Source organism: Xenopus laevis, chromosome 8L (assembly GCF_017654675.1).
Source record: "Xenopus laevis strain J_2021 chromosome 8L, Xenopus_laevis_v10.1, whole genome shotgun sequence".
Taxonomy (NCBI): domain Eukaryota; kingdom Metazoa; phylum Chordata; class Amphibia; order Anura; family Pipidae; genus Xenopus; species Xenopus laevis.
In genome coordinates, this window is record NC_054385.1 from 36,167,422 (window position 1) to 36,187,843 (window position 20,422).

At 41.3% G+C, this 20,422-nt stretch overlaps 1 protein-coding gene across 3 annotated transcripts in view; it reads right to left on the minus strand.

The window, feature by feature from the left end:
- Nucleotides 1–20,422, minus strand: part of atrx.L (alpha thalassemia/mental retardation syndrome X-linked L homeolog) — a 118,483-nt gene that overhangs the window by 88,414 nt on the left and 9,647 nt on the right. For 2 of the 3 annotated variants that reach the window (XR_001932620.2, XM_018229764.2), the window contains exons 2-7: nucleotides 14,101–14,213; nucleotides 13,506–13,558; nucleotides 12,007–12,050; nucleotides 6,171–6,295; nucleotides 4,964–5,083; nucleotides 3,919–4,028 (exon numbers count right to left, since the gene is read on the minus strand). Coding sequence is in view for 2 of the 3 variants with exons in the window: in XM_018229764.2 (XP_018085253.1) it covers nucleotides 3,919–4,028; nucleotides 4,964–5,083; nucleotides 6,171–6,295; nucleotides 12,007–12,050; nucleotides 13,506–13,558; nucleotides 14,101–14,213 (565 nt within the window). In the remaining variant the exon portion in view is untranslated. Of the gene's footprint in view, nucleotides 1–3,918; nucleotides 4,029–4,963; nucleotides 5,084–6,170; nucleotides 6,296–12,006; nucleotides 12,051–13,505; nucleotides 13,559–14,100; nucleotides 14,214–20,422 lie in introns of those variants that run through there. The other variant, XM_041572697.1, reaches the window with a different exon arrangement.

Sequence of the window (20,422 nt, forward strand, 5' to 3'; positions counted from 1 at the left end):
AGGCTTTTCCTTTCTCTCATGGACTCTGGCAGAGTGTCCCCCTCCAGTACCCCATTATATATCTTAGTCAATAAGGGAGCAACGTACTTGACATGTTTTGCATACCATTGATGAACAAGTAATTGAGGACTGGTACAGTTCAGAATAGTACTGGGTGAAAAAATCATTAATATCTAGGGGATGTGAGACCGACTGTTCCCAGCGTCCCAAATAATCGCTATGGAGGCTGAGGGGGAGATATCCCTGGATAGTAGTGCAAGTAACTTTCCCTTTTTATCACCATGGGCAAATATGTTTTCTTTCTGATATAGTATTTGTCTATTTACAAGTTTTGTTTGTGCTAGTTGAAGTGCAGCCTGAGCATTTAGCCATTCCTGTTTGGCAGTATCTGTATGAGACTTAACAAAATCTGACTCAGTTTCCAGCACTTTGCATTCAAGACTAGAGATTTTGCTTTGGGCTTGCTTCTTAAAGCTCTTAATGTGAGAAATATACAGCCCTCTGGAATAAGCCTTAAGAGTATCCCATACTATCAGCAGAGGGGCAGAGCCAGTATTAATTTTGATGTGAGAGTCTAGTTGCATCTCTATTCTGGTTCTGCTATGGAGTCGAATTTAACCCAGAAACTGCTAAGCCACCAATTATAGTCCGATGAATTATCGTTTATTGAGAGGGATATTAATACTGGGGAATGGTCCGAAATGTCTCTAGGCAGTATTGTTGCCGCTCTCAGGTGAGACTAGTGCAAGATCAATCCTTGACATAGTATTGTGGGCTGCCGAAAAGCACGTAAAGGATTTTTCACCCGGGTGTCTCCATAGGTCATTTAACTGAAAAGAGGAGGCCCATGCAGTTAAGGGGGTGGCCCTATTACCTTGGGGACGTAACCTATCTTGTGCCTCTGACATCACTGTATTAAAATCGCCCATGATTAATAATGGCAGGAGTGGAAAGGTACCCACCTTTCCCATAATGCGAGACAACAATTCCTCCTTGAATGGTGGAGGTACATCAATAATTACTAAGTATGGTTTGTAGAATAAAGAACAATGCATAAAATATCTACATTCCCTGACAGTTATTAACCTATGCAGGGTAAAAATACAAGACTTTGATACCAATATAGACACTCCTCTTGCATAGCTAGAATATGTGGAGCGATATGTCAAAGCTATCCATCATCTTTTCAGTGAAAGCAAATTGGAGCCGTCCAGGTGTGTTTCCAGTAAGAAAATTGTGGGAAAAGTGTGGTTTGGCAGTCTTAAGCACCTGAAACACCAACTCGCTTTTAATTGAGCTGCCCAGCCCTCGGACTTTCCAGGAGATTACGTTGATCTTAGCCATGGCATTGGTGGGAGCAAGTGCAAAAGCTGAGAGACCCCCATGTAGAGTGGTACTGTAAACAGTGGCTCCAGCTGGTTTAAAATGGGATAAAATAGAATCTGATCAGTTCTAGCCATATATTGTGTCCTCTAAGTGAGTGATGTAGTGAGCAATAGCGTACTTCCATTATGGCAGAAATAGTTCCAAATCATGATAGGGATTAATGACAGCAACATAACTAACCCAAACAGACTTCCCGCCCTACCCCATCCTGGGCGAGTCATTCTCCCAAACCAATGAGCTTTAATTGCCCGGAAAATCAAGAGGGGCGGAATCAGAGGTCTCTCAATTCAGTTCTCGGAGATAAACCTGTTTCTTGCGACTTGAGAGTCAAAGCTTGTACAAAGTAGGGCTCCACTTATCACTGACAAACTGAGTCAGACAACCCCTTACTTACTTGCGTGGCTCAGTCCGGTGGTGGTCTTTGCCTTGGAGAGCGAGGTGGTTGAGGTAACGGTCGTGCTCTATCCATCGGCAGTGACTCCATCCAAGTGTGGGGTTCTTCAGGGGTAGTAAAGAAGTGCGATCGTTCGCGGTGACTGAGGCACGCCGGGAATATCATGGAATAGGGTATTTGCCATCTGCGCAGGGTTTCCTTAATCGAGGTGAACTTTGTTCTCTGTTTGAGGACCTCCACCGAGAAATCCGGACAGAAGGATATTTGTTGGTTCTCAAACATGAAGTTTCCAATTTTTTGTGCTTCCTGGAGAATGCTTTCCCTATCACAATAGTTCAGCAGACGGGCAATAATAGGCCGGGGTGGTGCACCTGGCAGAGGCGGCTTACTGTTCTATAACAAAGTTAGCTGAGAACGTATTTGGGTGGAATATTTTACGCAGCCAATGCTCCAGAAATATCTTCACTTGCTTTCCTTCTGCTCTTGCTGGCAGGCCAATTAGGCGTATGTTGTTCCTTCTTAGGCGATTTTCTCCCTCCGCCCGTGCCTCCAAAGCCGCCAATCTGCGGTTTGTGTCCTCAAGTCTGGCAGGGAGAGGGTGCACAAAGTCATCTAGGTCTGATATCCTCTTCTCCACCTCTGCAGTGCAGTCTCTAATGTTCTGTACGTCCTGCTTTACCAGGTTAAAATCTATCTTTAACTCGTCCAGTTTATTGAGTACAGTGTTGTGATTCTGACCCAATAACTGCAGAATTTCATGTAGGGTAGGGTCTGCCTCGGTTGGTACAGCAGCCATATCGGTTGGCTCTGGCAAGTCTAATGCATGGGGATCGCCAGCTGCTTGCGTCACCGAGACCCTGGCAAATCGGCTTAATCTTTGCTGTGTTATAGCACTAACTGAATGCCCATCATCCGTCTCCGGTGAGGCCTCTCGATCGGGCCTTGGAGTTTCGTTGCCATTTTGTGCAGTACCAGGCGTTGCGTCTGTAGGCCTACCTCGTGGCCGACTGGCACCGTGTTTCCCCATGTGAAACTGCGCGTATGTGGCAGCAACGGACCGAGCGCTGTTTGTCCTGGCAAATGTGAATATCGACTGGGATGTACAAGCTCTGGTTAATATCAGGTATTGCGGAGCTCTTACAGATACGTCCTACTCAGTACGCATTCAGGCCACGCCCCCTACAAAAATGTTTGATGCTCATTTTTCTACACATAAGAATGCACAAGTATTTTCTGTGTTTGCCCATTTGAGCACAAATGTGTAGGTATATTTAAATTTGTAAACGTGCACTTGTGGCTAAAATCCACTCATGCGCAAATACATTATTTAGCATTCAGTCTGATTGTTTAAATCTGTAAATTTCACTGAAAACCAACGCTTTGTGTCTGAATTATAGCACAGCACGGGAAAGGTGTTGTGTTACAATGATACAGTAACAGTTTGTGAGCAATGACACAGTGTGAAGAGCACTAAAGAACTTGGAATTGTAGAAGACATCAACTATAGAACTTTGCTACTCATTGCAAGTAAAGAATAAAGTGTAAAAAGTTCAAGTGCAGCAATATCAAATACACGGTCTAAGCAGTGAGCCTCATTCTAGAAGTGTGTTAATGATTCAGTTTGTGATATAGTCTGGTGATTACAGAGAAAAAAGGGCATAATAAATGGCCATAACATTGGTATAACATTCAGATGTGTACACCCATTTCTTTCCACTTTTTGCATAAGTAGGTAGGAAAGCTTACAAGGTAGAGAACAACCTGCTGCAGTCTGTCTGGAAACTGATTAATCAAGAAGACAGATCCAGAAGAAATAATGCTGGTGTGTGTATCTGCCAGTTGTTATCAAGTTAATAGATTTTTCCAGCTCTGTTATTCTATTACACAAGTGGACTGTTTACTTCACGTCTTGATACTAAGTGAGGTAGAGCTATAAACAGGACTATCCTAAGAAGCTGACAAAGTGAACAGAACAGTGCAATCGGGCAACAGTATATTATAAGATGGAATGCATCTTCTCTGCTTTTATATTCATACATTTTCCTGAATGCTAGCAGTCTGCCTAAGTTTAAGCTCCAACAAATTCATACGGTTCATAAAAGGAAAGGAAAAAAAATAAATAAAAAAAAGAATCGTACCTTACATATCAGCACTTTTAAAGCAGGATGCCGATAAATTGAATCTTTCTGAAAATGATTTACTTGTTGGCCACAGGCTGTGCAGTTAACAATACCATGAAGTCCATCCTCTACATAATAAAACATTTAGATAAATATGTTATGATAAAAAAGTGAAAAACTGATTCACAATCTAGTAATGGAATCTGTTGCAGGTGAACCAGAAACTCATCAAAACTGAAAAAGGCATAAAATAAAATTTAATAATTTGACTAAAGATACTATTTTATAGATATGCTGTACCATCTGCTATGTTATTATTCTTAAAAGGGGAGGGAAACCTAGTTGGCGCAAAAACCCTCCCCCCTCCCGTGTGTTGTACCCCCCTGGCCTACCCGTCCCGCTGGGCAAATGCCCCTAACTTGTTACTTACCCTTCTGCGCAGGTCCAGTCCAGGTAGTTCACAGACGACATCTTCTTCCACTCGATCTTCTTCCTGCTTTGAGCGGCGTTTTGGCGCATGCGCAGTAGGAGCATTTCGCCGGTACGGATCTACTGCGCATGCGCCAAAAGTCACAATGTATTTTTGGTGCATGCGCAGTAGATCGTACCGGCGAAATGCTCCTACTGCGCATGCGCCGGTCAAAGCAGGAAGAAGATCGCTTTGAAGAAGATGTCGTCTGTGAACTCTCTGGACTGGACCTGCGCAGAAGGGTAAGTAACAAGTTAGGGGCATTTGCCCAGCGGTGTAGGTAGGCCAGGGGGGAGGAGGGAGGGTGGGCAACACACGGGAGGGGGGAGGGTTTTTGCGCCAACTAGGTTTCCTTCCCCTTTAACTCTTATATGTTGTCTGAAGAGAACCCCATCTGGTCTAGTGTTTAAAAGTCTTAGATTATACATAGCAATAAACTTCCTGGAAAACACCAACCAGAAAACGAACCCGTATATTTAAAATCAGAACAGAATTTCTCTGAAGTTTGTACTAGGTGGAAATAAACTGTCAGTGACTGAAAGACATTTCCTGGTGTAAAATCTCACTATACTTAAACTTTAAAAAAAAATATACCTGTGCGTTTCTTAGGTACATTTAAATCTGGTTTAGGTTTGTTTCTGCTCCGAAACTCTGGTCCTTTGAAATCATCTTTGTCTTCATTTAAGACAGGTTCTGGTTGTACAACCACTGTACCTGGAAGAAACGAACAGCTTTCAGTATAAGCTACCACAGTCTGTCAAGCAGTACTACAGTACGCCCACTAGTGATCTGCTACATGACAGTACAAACATCTGCTGACAACAAGGATGTTTTACTGCTGTGGTTCCCTCAGAGAAGTGAAATGTGCCAACAACATTAGAAGCACTTATTTGTGCTTAATTTGTAAGGAGAGCCACTACAGCCAGCCAAGTTTTGCTGAGCATTATTGCACATCTCCAACACAATGGACTGCAGTTTGCATACAACCTTTACCTCCATCTTATGTGCACACAGGGCCAGAATTTGTGGTAGGCAGAAAATCCCCTTGGCCAAAATACTGAATCTTTCACAAAATTATTAAAATCCTGAGGAAAAAAAAATTAGCATGCAACTCATCAGGATGTCCTGATGAAGCATCAGGAGGGAATGGCTGACATGAGGTGGGCAGACCCTGCCTTGTGGTATGATATGAGCTTATGTTTTCACAATATTGTAATTAATTGTTGTGGTGACTCTGCACAAATAAATGTCTGAAGTGAGCTACTGTTCATGTTTTGTTGATTACAAACACCCCTAGAATTCAGGTCCCTCAAACCCCTCAAGCTGCAGGTAAAGCAGCTGGGTTTTCTTTTCATTCTGCACATCAGCAATGTCAAGAGTGCTAAGATTAAATGCCCCATTGTGTTCAGTGAGAATCATGGACCTTACAGCACAGGGTGAGAGAAATTTCCGTTTTCACAGCTGAATGGGAAGCATTAATTGTGGGCATTTTACAACAGTAGAAACCAATAATGTCAAGCATACACACAGTACTCCTGCTCTGCTTAGTAGCAGATGCTATAATGGCAAGAAATGTCATCATAAACAAAATAAACCATACAAGACAAACTGATGGAAGTGTTCATGAAGATTCTCTGTTGATATAACAGAAATCTTCAGCTCAGCACTTAAAAACAAAATTATTGTAAATTGAGGTAAATAATAACCAAACGAACCGTATGTCAAATTCCATTTTTTAAAATGCAACAAAGAAAGCTTAAAAAGTGAATGCAAACAAAAAATAAAAAGCAGCTAACAGTACCTATGGGTAAGCTTTCCATATCAACTTCATTATCTGAATTTTCATTAGATCCGTCCATATTGACAGGTTCATCTTGTACAGCCTCTTCATCTGACCCAACATATTTTTGCACAAATGAGGGTTTCCTAAAAACAAAACCACTAATTAGTGAAAAACACTCAAGGTCCCTTGCAGTTGCAAAGGGTGTTAACGTTCACAATGAAATTACATTCAGGATGATTGCCCTGTCCTTATCGTTTCATCTAGTCTTCCTTATCATGGATGTAATTCACCTGTTTATTCTGCCTATTTCCAAAATGTAATTGAAACCCCTATTTAGTTCTCGAGTCACTGACTCCAGCATCCAAAAAGCTAATGCTTGCTGTTAAATTTGTTTATTACTATTATTGCTTAACACTAACTATTTTTTTGCAGTCAAATTCAAGGATTGGTTTTCATACTCACTGATAAAGCCGTTTCTCGGATTCCCGTACAGGCAGCACAGAGCACTAATGGGTTAATACCAGCGTTCCCTCTAGGGGGTATGATGGATTTATAACTTTTATCCCTCCTCTTCCATGTATTAACCCCGCCTACCTCAGTTCAGACTACTATGAGTAGGATAGTACAGTAAAGAAAAAGGGTGGGAAACTCCCTGTGCTGCCTGCACAGGACTCTGCAAAAGGGATTTAACGTTGAGTATGAACACAAATACTCTATTTACGGTCGTCCCAAGGCAGCACAGGGCACTAATGGGTTAGTCCCAAAGCCAGAAGAAAGGGTGGGAAGAAGTAGGTTAGCTTATCTCAAATTCGAGAAGGACTGAATTACATAAACTGAAAAGCACCAACATGGGCAAAAGACCCTTAATTACTTAAATAACAACTTGAAGAACTTTTCTTCCAAAACGGTCATCTGCAGATGCAAAAACATTGAATTTATAGAACATTGTAAATGTGTGTAAGGATAACCAAGTAAGCCGCCTTACAGATTTGTTCCATGGAAGCCTCATTATAGAGCAGCCATGAGGCAATCAGACCTCTTGTGGAGTGAGCCGCCACCTTTAGCAGTGTTGGTAAGCCTTTGTGTCGGTAGATGATTATGAGGCTTCTGATCCATCTGCTATCTAATAGGACCATAGAGAGAGGACCAAAGAGAGTCTGTTTTTCAAGCGTCTCGTTCTGTGTAGGTAGAACTTGAGTGCTCTTACAACATCAAGATTGTGTAGTTTATTTTAGTGGATGGTTTAGGGCAGAATGAATTTCTTGCTTGATTTGGAAGTCTGATGACACCTTGGGTAGAAATGTGGGTAACGTTTAAAGAACTACATTATCCTCTTGGAAAACACAAAATGGAGGCTTGCAGATTAAAGCACTGATCTCGGATACTCGTCTGGCTGACGATATAGCTACTAAAAAGGCTTCCAAGTAAGGAAATTTATATCCGTAGAGGCAAAAGTTTCGAATGTGCGTCCTTGTAAAGCTTGCAACATGAGATTCAAGTTCTAGGGTGGAAGGGGATGTTTGTATGGAGGCTTGATGTGACTGACCGCTTGGAGAAAGGTCCTAATGTTTGGAAGTGACGCTATAATACAGATAGAGCAGATACATAACCTTTAAGCCAATTGACTCCCATGCCCTCTTGAAGGACTTCCAAGTTAAGAGGTACTGAACACCCCTGGTAGTCTGCGTCTTTCAATCTGCACCATGAAATGTAATTAGCCCATATGCGATGGTATGTGGAGCTCGTTGTCGGTTTGCGGCTTTTAACATGGTATTGGTTACTCTTTCTGAAAGTCCCTTGTTCCTCCATATGGAGCTTTCAATAGCCATGCCGTCAGGGATAATCTCTCCAATGTTGGGTGCCAGCAGGATCCCTGTAGAATTAGATCTGGTCTGTGTGGGAGAGGCCAAGGCGGGCCAATCGAGAGTTTCCTCAGATCTAAGAACCATGCTCTCCTGGGCCTGAATGGCGTTATCACTATAGCGGTCGTCTGGAACAGACAAAAGCTGGAGGATTGGTGTATAATTGGTATAGGTGGAAAAATGTATACCAGCTGAAAATACCACTGTGTTGTCATTGCATCTATTGAACATGCTGTCGTATCGTGGTACCTGGAACAAAAGTGTGTTATCTGGTGATTGAACTTTCTGGCCAGCAGATCTATCTGGGGGGTACCCCATCTGGTTGTAAGTTGAAGGAATACCTCTCCCGGGTGGAGGGCAGTGCGGCTTAGGAAGTTTGCTTCCCAAATCAATTGGCCTGGCATGTAAACGGCCACTGGTCGGCATGACTTTCTTTCCGCCCACAGTAGGATGCAATACACTGCTTGCCACGCTGCCTTTGCTGTGGGTACTTCCATGATGGTTTATATATGCCACTGCAGTGGTGTTGTCTGATCTGACTTTTATTGGCTGCCCTTTCAACAGTTCCGACCAGTGTTCTAGGGATAGAAAGATTGTCCTTAGTACGTTAATGTGTAGAGAGGCTTCCTTTTGTGACCATCATCCTTGTACCGACCTGTGATCAAATACCCCTCCCCAGGCTGTAAGGCTGGCATCTGTGGTAATGACTGACCAGTTTGTGATGGATCGAAGTTTTCCTCTCATTACGTTGTCTTTCTGAAGCCACCACTGAAGTGAGGATTTTGTGGCTTTTGAGAGAAATATGGGGGAGTCTAACTTGTCATAATCTCTGTGCCATTTTTGGAGGAAGTCCAGCTGGAGCGCCTCATGTGACTGTGCGAATGGGACGACTTCTATGGCGGATGTCATGAGTCCTGGAAGCCGCTTAAAATTTCTGGCTGATAGTGACTGTTGGGCAATTGCTTGTCTCGCTGCTGTGTGGAGTTTGGATTGCCTTTGAGGGGTAAGAACGGAGTCGAACCGGACTCCCAAAAAGATGATACTGTGTTGGAATCAGTGTTCTTTGAGTCATGGACGTTCCAACCATGAGATTCTAGAACCTGCATTCAGACTGTATATGATGGTGCACGAAATAGTAGATTGTCTAGATATGGCAGCACGCAGATTTCTAGTTGTCTCATGTGTGCCACTAGCGTTGCCAAGATTTTTGTGAAAACCCTGTGCGCTGTTGCGAGACCAAAGGATAATGCTCGAAATTAAAAGTGGTCTTGTAAGGCAAAGCGCAGAAATTGTTGAAAGTCTAAATGTATTCGGGCATGTAAATAAGTGTCCTTTAAATTTCGGGCCGTAAAAAAGTCCCCTTGTTCTACGTTTGCCATCACCGACCGTAGTGATTCCATTTTGAATGACGGGATGTGTAGGAATTTTAGAAGTTTTAATTCTAGTACTGGACACAGTGAACTCTTTTTTTGAAACAGGTTTGAATAAAAACCTTGGCCCCAGTTGTCCTGTCGTTACTGGAATTATGGTGTTGAGAACCACAGTTTTAACCACAGTAAAGCTCGCTTCTTGACTGGGAGGGTTGGTATGGATGGAAAACGAAATAGCTGGGGGGGGGGGGTTGGTTTTGAATTGTAGTCTAGTCTACAGATACTATGTTGTGTACCCAAATGTCGGACATTGTTGTGAGCCATATCTTCCTGAACTTTAGAAGGCGGCCCCCTACCGCCTCTTAGTTCGGAAGAGGCATTCTCTTCATGCATCCTGTGGTTTGTCTGGCGTTCCTCTAGGGACACGCCTCTGAAAGTTTCAGGAGGGTTTCTTGGAGGGGCGAAAATTGCCCCTAGGTTGGTTTGAGTATGGTTCTTGCTGTCTAGAACGCAGTGGATCTAAAAGGCTGTCTTGTTTGTGTGTTTAAAGGTCTGGATTTCTTGTCTTGGGGCAAGAAGTTACTCTTTCCCCCAGTAATCTTGTTGATTAACACGTCCAGCTCTGGCCCAAAGAGTGAAGAGCCTGCAAATGGTAGAGTAAGATTCTTCTTGGAGACTAGGTCCGCATTCGGTGACTTGAGACATAATGCTCTTCTGGCTCCTACTGAAAGGGCTGATGCCCTGGCTTGTAACTGGAGAATATCCATAGCTGCATCACAGATAAAGTGTGCTGCGTTGAGCACTTTTGAGAGATGACTGTGTATGTTGAATGACTCCTCAAGACGAAGTTACCAACGCTTCTTCTAGCCATAGTACCATGGTACGATACACACATGCAGGCAATTTATGGCTTGAAAGCAGCGGTGGAAGATGTGAATAGGATATTTAAAGGCACAACTTCTGTATAAGTTTTGCGTTTTTTATGGTGCTATTGTACCTCTTTATCTTATGTCTCTCAGTTATTTTATTAGAGGTCGTGTCAGAGCCTGATTGCAAGTCCTCTTTATCTTGTGCGGTCTTGGAAGGGTCAGATGCTATGTTAGGCTAAGAACAGATCAAGGTATAGTAATGAGCGTATATATATATATATATATATATATATATATATATATATATATATATATATATATATATATATATATATATATATATATATATATATATATATATATATATATATATATATATATATATATATATATATATATATATATATATAAAAAAACAAAACAGAAATATAAGCTGTAGCAGCCGTAACTAGTCTGGGACCAGATTCCCTGATAGGTGCTCTGTGTGTCCCCCAGCTATCTCCGGACCATCTGGACTGCCATGCTTCTAGCGCTTGTTGCGTTAAGTGGCACCACCGTTATGGTGCATATTCCCAGAGTTGCGGACCAAAAATGGCGGACGGAGGTTCGCACTATTTGGAGCTAGATTTGACTCTGTGGTTCAGAGTACTATCGATGTCGGGGGCGGGCAGTTTACTAGGCTCTGCAGGGGGGGGCATTATGGCAGCACTGAAGCATGCCTTTTGCTCAATCACCCTTTTTTGGCACCGCTGGGGCATGCTTCCCCAGTGTGGGTAGCTCTCCGGGGGAGGCGTTATGGTAGTGCTGAAGCATGCCTTTGCTAAATCCCCCTTTTTTGGCAGAGCTTGTCTTGGGAATGGCTGACAAATGTGTCAGTGATAAGACGGTGGCATCGTTGTCGCCTGCGCTTCTCCAGTGTGGATAGACTCCTCTGTGTCAACCGAAACACAAATCCCACAAATAAAATACAAACGAATAAAAAAAAAAACTTTTGGATAAATATGGAGCACCGCTCTGCAGACATCCTACCTCCTGCAGGTTGGAAAAAACTGAGGTAAGCGGGGTTAATAAAGGGAAGAGGAGTATCCCTAGAGGAGGGATTGAAGTTGTAGATCCATCCTGCCTCCTAGAGGAAACACTGGCATTAACCCATTAGTGCCCTGTGCTGCCTAGTGACGACCAAGAAATCCCAGTTTGTTTGTTTTTATTGCAGTCATACATCACAGTATCTAGTTATTAGGGACACTAGCAACCAGATAGCAGAGAGATGGAGAGATGCAGAACAAATAAAAATTATGAGCAACTGAAAATGATCTTAGAACTTCTAAACACATTTGAACTGCCCATAAAATTAATACAAATTGTATATTATTTTTAGCAAAAGATGAACTATACAAAGGAAACAAACTGTCTGGCTTGTGGATTGGATATAGTGTAGGGTTGCAGACATAAGTGGTCTAAGGTACTGCAGACACCAAGGGAAATGACTGGAGATGCCACATACTTATATACAAAAAGAAACACATGCAAAATGATTAGTAAACAAATAGGTTTTTATCTGTAATTGTTTGCAGCTTAAAAAAAAATTACATAAGTTTGGGAAAGGTCTGTCAGAATATTTAGTATTCAACTAAAGACAGTATTCACATTGCACAATGAATTTGTAATAACTCGGTAATAAAATAGAGTTAGTCATATATATATCCTTATTGTACTACACTGTACAACACACTTGTTAAAAAACAAAACCTACCTTTTAGAACGAGATGATGCCAAGAGGTTTCCAGAAGTACTTCCCTAAACCATAAAAGAGAAAGGGTTAATTAACAGGGCAAAATCATTCTACTTTTTGGTTCTTATGAGCATAATAGAAAATAAAAGAAAAATCACGAGTCCTCTTTAGAATGAGCCGCTGTTAATCGAATAAAAGCTTTACATGGGGAAGTTTGTTAAAGGGGAACTTGACACAAACATAAGCTTTTTGAAAATAAACATAATTTCAAGCAACTTTGCAATATACATCAATAAAAAAATATGCAGACTTTTCATGATTTTTAATGCTTTGGAACAGTTCCCTAAGCTTAGCCCTGCTCTGCTGAGCTGGCTGACTACTGTTACTTTGTATCAACAGCCATCTGTCCTTAGCCTGCATCCTCCAAACAATACGCTGCACACTAGTAATGTGCGGGCCAACCCGATACCCGCCACTTTCAAATGCCGGCATCCGGGTTCCTGTTTTATATCCTCGCGTCTGCTCACCCCGCCCCTTTTGTGACGTCATCGGCGGGACGTGTCAGCGCGGGTCTATAAAAGGATCCCCGGAAGCGGGAAACCCTGACCCGCACATCGCTACGGCACACGATTTCAATAAGGAACAGAACATCACAGTGCAATGCATTGTGGGATATGTAGTTCCTGCATGCTGTCTGTAAGCTGTGGAGAAGGTGTTACAATTTGTAACATCGGTGTTTAGTCCCGCCTTCCCTGCCAGGATTTCAAATGATACAGAAAGAGAAAAACTGTTAAACACCTGAATTTCAGCATAGAAAATGGCATTTATTCATACTCTTTGAAGAAACGGTTAACCTTGATAGTATATTAGGGGTTTCTGTATTATGCGCGCCGCTTTATCAAATTTTGGTTTGGAAGCCCAAATTCCCCTTTAACAAAGAGATTCTCGCTAGACGTCTGATTTTTTTTTTTGACTATGCTAACACGAACAGTAGAAGGCAACTTTATTTTCAGAATCAATTCTCTAATGTTTACTGCATGAAATAAACTATAGACATCACATAATTAACTGAATAAGCGCAAGCCTTATTTATAGAACATATGTTAAAGGCGTATACTACCCCTTTAATTATAACACCACAAAATCCCAAGGAAACCTTTGCATGGCATTTATCAGACACTTTAAATCAAAGTGTGGTGAACACTAAAATCAGGCTGCCTTTCCTCACTTAGTAAGGTTAAAAATTATAGCGCACACCAGAATTCTAAAAAATATTCATATTCGGATCTAAGACCATTATCAAGACGATCTTCATAACGGTCTTAGATCCAGACCGAAACGTCGATCCTTGCGACTATGTTTTTAATCTTTTGATAAATAAAAAAATGAATATTTTTTAAAATTCCGGTGTGCGCTGCTTACAACTGTGGATTTGATATATATTGAAAAGGGACCCACACTCTGGTTTCTACATATATACATAAACACACAAGTTTAAAACATTGATTTCAATGATCTACCTCATCCATGTTGTTTTCCATTGGATGCAGTTGATTTACAGACTTGACTTTAGCTATAAAATAGAAAGGTAGGATTATTTTTGGTTATAATGAATTATACATAAACACATTCAGCATGCCTTTACTAATGAGTAAAAATGAAACCGTCACTGTCCAGATAATTTACTGAAGAGTTCAGATTTTGTATTCTAGAGAGTTCCCTCATCAGAACAATCAGTACAGAAGCTCTCACATTTATGGATAAAAGCATTGGAAATGAATAACACAATATGTTCAGAATAGCCTATTACTTTGTATTTGGCTGCATCAAGTACATGTAAAACATCACGTGAAAAATAATGACCCTTTCTGCCTGCCTCATAGTAATCTATGGGAAAAGTTAATCCTGATTCAAATGATAAAAACAATGGGCCGCCACTCAGAAAGTCAGCACTGAGCAGAGGTCCACTGTATTTATCAGTGCGTGCTTTAGGTGATTACTATCAAAAGCAGTGCCACTGAGCACTGGTGTCACCAGTTAAAATGATCCCTCTGATATTATACTGACAAAAATCGCAAAAAACTCCAGATACTTAAAGTCAATTTCTAATTTTACCTGCACTTCTGCTCACAGGCTGTCTTGTTGGAGAAGTTGTGTCCTCAGATTCTTCTGAGGAGTGAGCTAGAAATTCATGAAGCTTCTGCACCAATGTAGTTAACTTGCTTTCACTAAGAAATGCATAAAAGGGGAATATGAATTAAATTCAAAAATGTTAAAAACAAAAAGTCACAATATAATTCAATAGGGCATTTATGACTGCTGTTCATTGGTTAAGGTTAAACAAAAAAAATGGCAAACATCTATACTACAAAATATTATATAAAACAGAGAACATCTTTTTTAAGAGAAAATAAATGGTTACACAGCATGGTGGCATCATATGTGTTCACTTGTAAACGGTTGATTCAGTTTCTCAAGTCTGAAGATTTTAGTTTCAACAATGAGCCTAAATGCACAACAAGTTGTGTGTTTGGGACAAATGTTTCATGTAACCACACATTCAGCAAGTACAAGGCCATCAGGCAGAGAGAGATCGTGTTTACCAGAGGCTGCTGAATGAGTGGCTCGTAAATAAAGCCCTATGACAAAGTATCATAAAAGCTTTTTGATTCTTGCTAGGTATTACTAAGCAGTAACCTAGCTACTCATCTCAGGCAGCTCCTAGTATAAGTAATAGTCAGTGCAAAAAGCCTCAAATAAATTTTCAACAAAATAATTTTTCACAGTGTCCAATCTGTTCGTATAAACAAGTTTCCCTGACGTCTCCGGAGGACACAGGAGACCGATGAGGTAAAGCTCCATCCTTCAGGAGGCTAGTCACTCGATTGACAGATGAAAAGAGGGCGTGCCGGGACTGCAGCTTTACCCCTAGCACTTCCTCTTTTTAGGGATGCACCCAATCCACTATTTTGGATTCGGCCGAACCCACGAATCCTTCGAGAAAGATTCGTCCAAAAACTGAACTGAATCCTAATTTGTACACGATTTCCCTCCCCGCATGTGCAAATCAAGATTCAGTTCGGCATAAGGATTCAACCGAATCCTGTTGAAAGGCCGAATCCCGAACCAAAATGCTTTTACTTCAGTTTTTCCAGTGTCCTGTCCACAGGAGGATGGACCAAACGGTCTCCAGTGAGACCCAACAAAGGAAATCTCAGGTCAGCGAATTTCGCAAACAGCCGGGGCTAGATTTGGGACCGGGTTACCGTGCACCCATTATAGTTAACCCCCAACGCGGGAATTCACCAAAGGTCCCGGGGCCGCGTGCTCTATCCAGGAAGAGTGACCTCCCAGATAACATGCCCCCTGAGGGGGAGCAGGGACTCTGGCTGGGAAACGCAGATTCTGCAGTGACTTTAATTCCCCCTCTCGGGAGGTCAGAATGGCCAGGCCCCCTTAGACTAGTGTGTAGCTTCCCCATCCCCTCCTTAATCTACTGCCGACTTAGCTACATAGACCTTGTCCTCTCTACCCGCTGAAGAAAGGGGAACAGAGGGAGACGGGAGTGGCGAGGGAGCGGTGCGGGTGGTGCTATTTGCCCACGGTAGTCTGTGGTGAGTTGGAACTCTCGCGATAACTGCAAGTATCACCGGCTGCCATCTTAGTTTGCCGCGTTTGTGTGTGACCGCGTCGGCAACTCTGGAGATAGCCGGAGTGTCTGATATATAACTGACCTGAAATAAAAATGCCATTTTGCTGACCAGGTTTTTAAAAATGCCATTTTGCTGACCATGTTTTGAAGACGTGTGTGTGTGTGTGTGTGTGTGTGTGTGTGTGTGTGTGTGTGTGCGCGCGCGTTCCACATTAGTCAGAAACCTAGGAAGGTTCAGGCTGACCCACCATGCCAGTGGTGGCCCATATTCACTGCCAGCCTATAGCCTTATAAAGCATTTGCTTTTAGATGGGGTCAGTGACTCCCATTTGAAAGCTGAAAAACAGTTAGAAGAAAAAGGCAAATAATTCAATAACTATACAAAATAATGAAAACCAATTCAAAAGCTGCTTAGAACTGGCCATTCTTTACCATACTAAAAGTTAACTTAAAGGTGAACTAGTTTTTTAATGGCACAACATGGCACCAAATTGACCAAGGTAATTCTCTCATAGCCTTGAAAATAAATTATGTAAAGAGTTTGTGCACTGCATTTCCAGGCTACCATTGCTTGATAAGCATTTCTTTCATGGCTACTATAATCAGAAAACCAGTGACTTATGATGCGATTTACATTCAAGTCTAATGGGGATGGCGAGTCATTAGTACCTGCCATCCTTGATGCAATATACCAAATGGGATTCTTATGGTGGTCTAAGTTTACTAACACAAGGACTTATGCTCTGGTAACAGTGTCTATTTAAATGGATACTGTCGTGGGAAAACGTTTTTTTCCCGTTTTTTCACCAACACTTCAGTTAATACTGCTCCAGCAGACCTCTGCGTTGAAATCTATTTGTCAAAAGGGCAAACAGATGTCCTATATTTTTAATTTTGAAAACTGACATGGGGCTAGATGTTAGTTTCCCAGGTACCCTTAGTGAAGTGACTGGGGTTCTGATAAACTTCAGTCACTCACTTTACTGCTGTGCGGCATGTTGGAGTGATATTACCCCCCCCCCCAGCAGCCCATCAGCAAAACAATGGGAACGTAACTAGGTAACAGCTATCTGGTAGATATGAGAATGTCAGGACCGATCGGCACGGTCATCCCTTTCGGCGCCTTCGTTGGCACATCCAAGATGGAGGCGCCTATTGACAACACATCTTGATGACCGCACGATGACGTCATGCGCATGGCGCGAAATTCAAAGATAAAAACCCTTCCAGGTTACGAGTTCAATGCCCGATTATAGCGTTTGTTTTGGACATTCCTGGGTACTTGTTGAATGGATTTGTGGACTTTGACCCTGCCTGTTTATCTGCCTGGATTTGGATTTCTTATACTCTTTAACCCTATTTGGCATTACAAACTTGGACTTTGATTCCTGGGCTTCCTCCCTGGTCTGGACTACAGCCGCAGGGAACCAATAGGCCCCCTGACAGAGAATAGCACTCGATATCCAAAATCCATGTCCCACTGTGACTCCTCCAGTTACATTGAGTTGGAGAAACAATTGCTCATCTGAAAGCATGAAGTGCTGGCTCTTTCTAAAAGCACTGTATCAGGCACAAGGACCCGAGGTGGATACCTACACACCAATATTACAACTAAAAAAAAAAAAACTATACTAGTTGGTTCAGGGATAACATTTTATATGAGAGTGAATTATTTGCTTTTTAAACAGTATCATTTAGAAATAAAAACTACACTATAAAAATCATGACAGAATTCCTTTAACATTTTTCTGAAATGAGAATTATATTTAATTAATATTTACAAGATTATATTTAACTGCACATAATTCTACTCCTAGCTTTTTTATGGGGCAGTATACTCAATAGTTCATACATTTTGCCCCTTTTCTTAAATTAAGAAAATGATCTTCTGTTATTTCTTAATCTACACATGGCAAACAAACTGAAGTAATTCAATGTCTTTAAAGGAACAGTAAACCCCCCTTGTGAGTGCAATTAATAGGGCCTGCACTGAACATACCTTTTGTCTATTGTTTTATCTATGAAAAATCTATGTTTTTTTGATTTCTTGAACTAAACAGGACAAACTGGGAAACTGAAGCTGTTCCACGGTTAGTTCTTGCCAGGTTACCAGAGCACATGTAAACCCCTGCATAAAAGAAGGGGAGTGGAAGGGCTGTTGAATACTGCAATTTATTTAAAATAACTTAGCTAATTACAAAGGAGGCACTAAGTATGAAAGCAGTACATTTCTCCATTACTGCTGTATAATATATATATATATATATATATATATATATATATATATATATATATATATATATATATATATATATATATATATATATATATATATATATATATATATATATATATATATACACACACACACACACACAAACACACACATATATATATACACATATATACATACATATATAGATTTTTAAATCAAATAATTGTCAGAATGTATTTTGTACTATTTATTTTGCTGTTAAAATGCATATACGGGATATGGGATCCTTTATCTGGAAACCCATTACACAAAAAGGCCTCCCATCGACTTTTAATCAAATAATTAAATTTTTTAAAAAGTATTTCCTTTTTCATCTGTAATAATAAAACGGCACTTTGTACTTGATACCAATTTATAATTAATACTTATTGAATACACAACAATCCTATTGGGTTTAATTAATATGTATCTTGTTTTTTAGTGGACTTAAAGGAACAGTTCAGACTGAAAATAAAAACTGGGTAAATCGATAGGCTGTGCAAAATAAAAAAATGTTTCTAATATAGTTAGCTAAAAATGTAATGTACAGTATAAAGCCTGGATGTCTAATATAGTAGCCAGAATGCAACTTCCTGCTTTTCAGCGCTCTCTCTCTTAAGGAGGCCATACATGGAGAGATCCGCTCGTTTGGCGACATGGTGGGCAATATTGGTGGGCAATATCGGGTTGATCCGATCGTGGGCCCTAGGGCCCAACGATCGGATTCTAGCGAACGCAAACGGGCGGTCGGATCACGGGACCGCATCAACGAACAGATGCGGCCACGATCTGACGGGATTTTTAGTCCCATCCAATCGAGATCTGGCCGACTTTCGGCCAGATCTCGATCGGGGAAGCCCGTCGGGGGCCCCCATACACGGGCCAACAAGCTGCCGACTCGGTCTGTCGGCAGCTTTTATCGGCCCGTGTATGGCCACCTTTAGTTAGTCAGCGACTTGAAGGGGGGCCAAGTGGGACATAACTATTAAGCGAGTTTGCAATTTATCCTTAGCTTTCAGCTCGTGTCGGCGCCCCCCTCAGGTCTGATTGGTTACTGCCTGGTAACCAATCAATGGAAGCCAAGAGATCTGCAAAGCAGAAAATAGTGTTCTGGCTATAATGTTTGACATCCAGTCAGTGCCAGCCTTTATAGAATACATTTTGGACTATATTAGAAACATTTTTTATTTTGTACAGCCTATGTATTTACCCAGTTTTTATTTTTTCACTGAACAACTCCTTTAAGGTATGGAAACCAAAATTACAGAGAGACTTATTACCTGGAAAACCCCGGTACCAAGCATTCTGGATTACAAGTCCCACATCTGTATATGTAAGCTATCCCCTTAAAGGGGTGGTTCACCTTTAGTATGTTATAGAATGGCTAATTCAAAGCAACTTTTCAGTTGGTCTTCATTTTTTTTTTTTAATTATTTGCCTTTTCCTTCCGACTCTTTCCAGCTTTCACTGCTCACTGACCACATCTAAAAAACAAATGCCCTGTAAGGCTACAAAGTTATTGTTACTTTTTATTATAAATTTTTCTATTCAGGCCCTCTCTTACTCATATTCCAGTCTCTTCTTGAAATGAATGCATGGTTGGGACCATAGCAATCAGATTGCTGAAATTCCAAACTGGACAGCTGCTGAAAAGCTAAATAATGTGTTTTCCATTACAAGCTAATAAAACTGGCAGATTCAGGAACTTCTCCACTCTGAGGAAACAGATTAGCAAAGAACAAACCTATGTGACATCAGCATTAGTGCTTCTGAGGCAAACATGCTTGGGGTCACTGGCTCTTTAAACCTTTACACACCAAATACTGTATTATCCATTAGCACTACAACTGTGCACAAGGCCACTATTTCTTCCAGAAGACACAAGCTTTTTCTCACAGAAATCTTCCTGTCTGAACAGTGACAGGTGGATCCCATTCATTCCGGTCACTGCATATGGGAGGGACTGGTGCAGGACAAATTGGCCATCTCTCCTTTTCAGCATTTTTACACCGGCAGAGAAAATTAACTATGTGACACTACTGTTTAAGAAACAGTAAAACCAAAAAACAAAAGTGCTTTAAAGGAATGACAATATTATTTACTGCTGCCATGCACTGGTAAAACTGGTGTGTTTGCTTCAGAAAGACTACAATAATTTATATAAATAAGCTTCTGTGTAGCCATGAGGGCAGCCATTCAAAGCTGAAAAGGGAGAAAAGGCACAGGATACACAGCAGATAAACCTCTGTAGTATATAATGGGATTCTTCAGAACGTATCCATTATCTACTGTGTATTCTGTGCATGGATGACAGCCTCCATGGCGCCTGCAGCGCCTTGAGCAACAATATCATGACATGATCATGTTCATTAGATCATATCTCCGATGAGAAAAGAAATACAAGAAGATAACATTGAAAAGCTAAGCTTTTTTGTGCAGGGCCTCTCCACCTCTTATGTACACACACACACACACACACATTGACATCCATATTCTGAGAGCAAAACTACTTGTTGGCCAAGACAGACTGC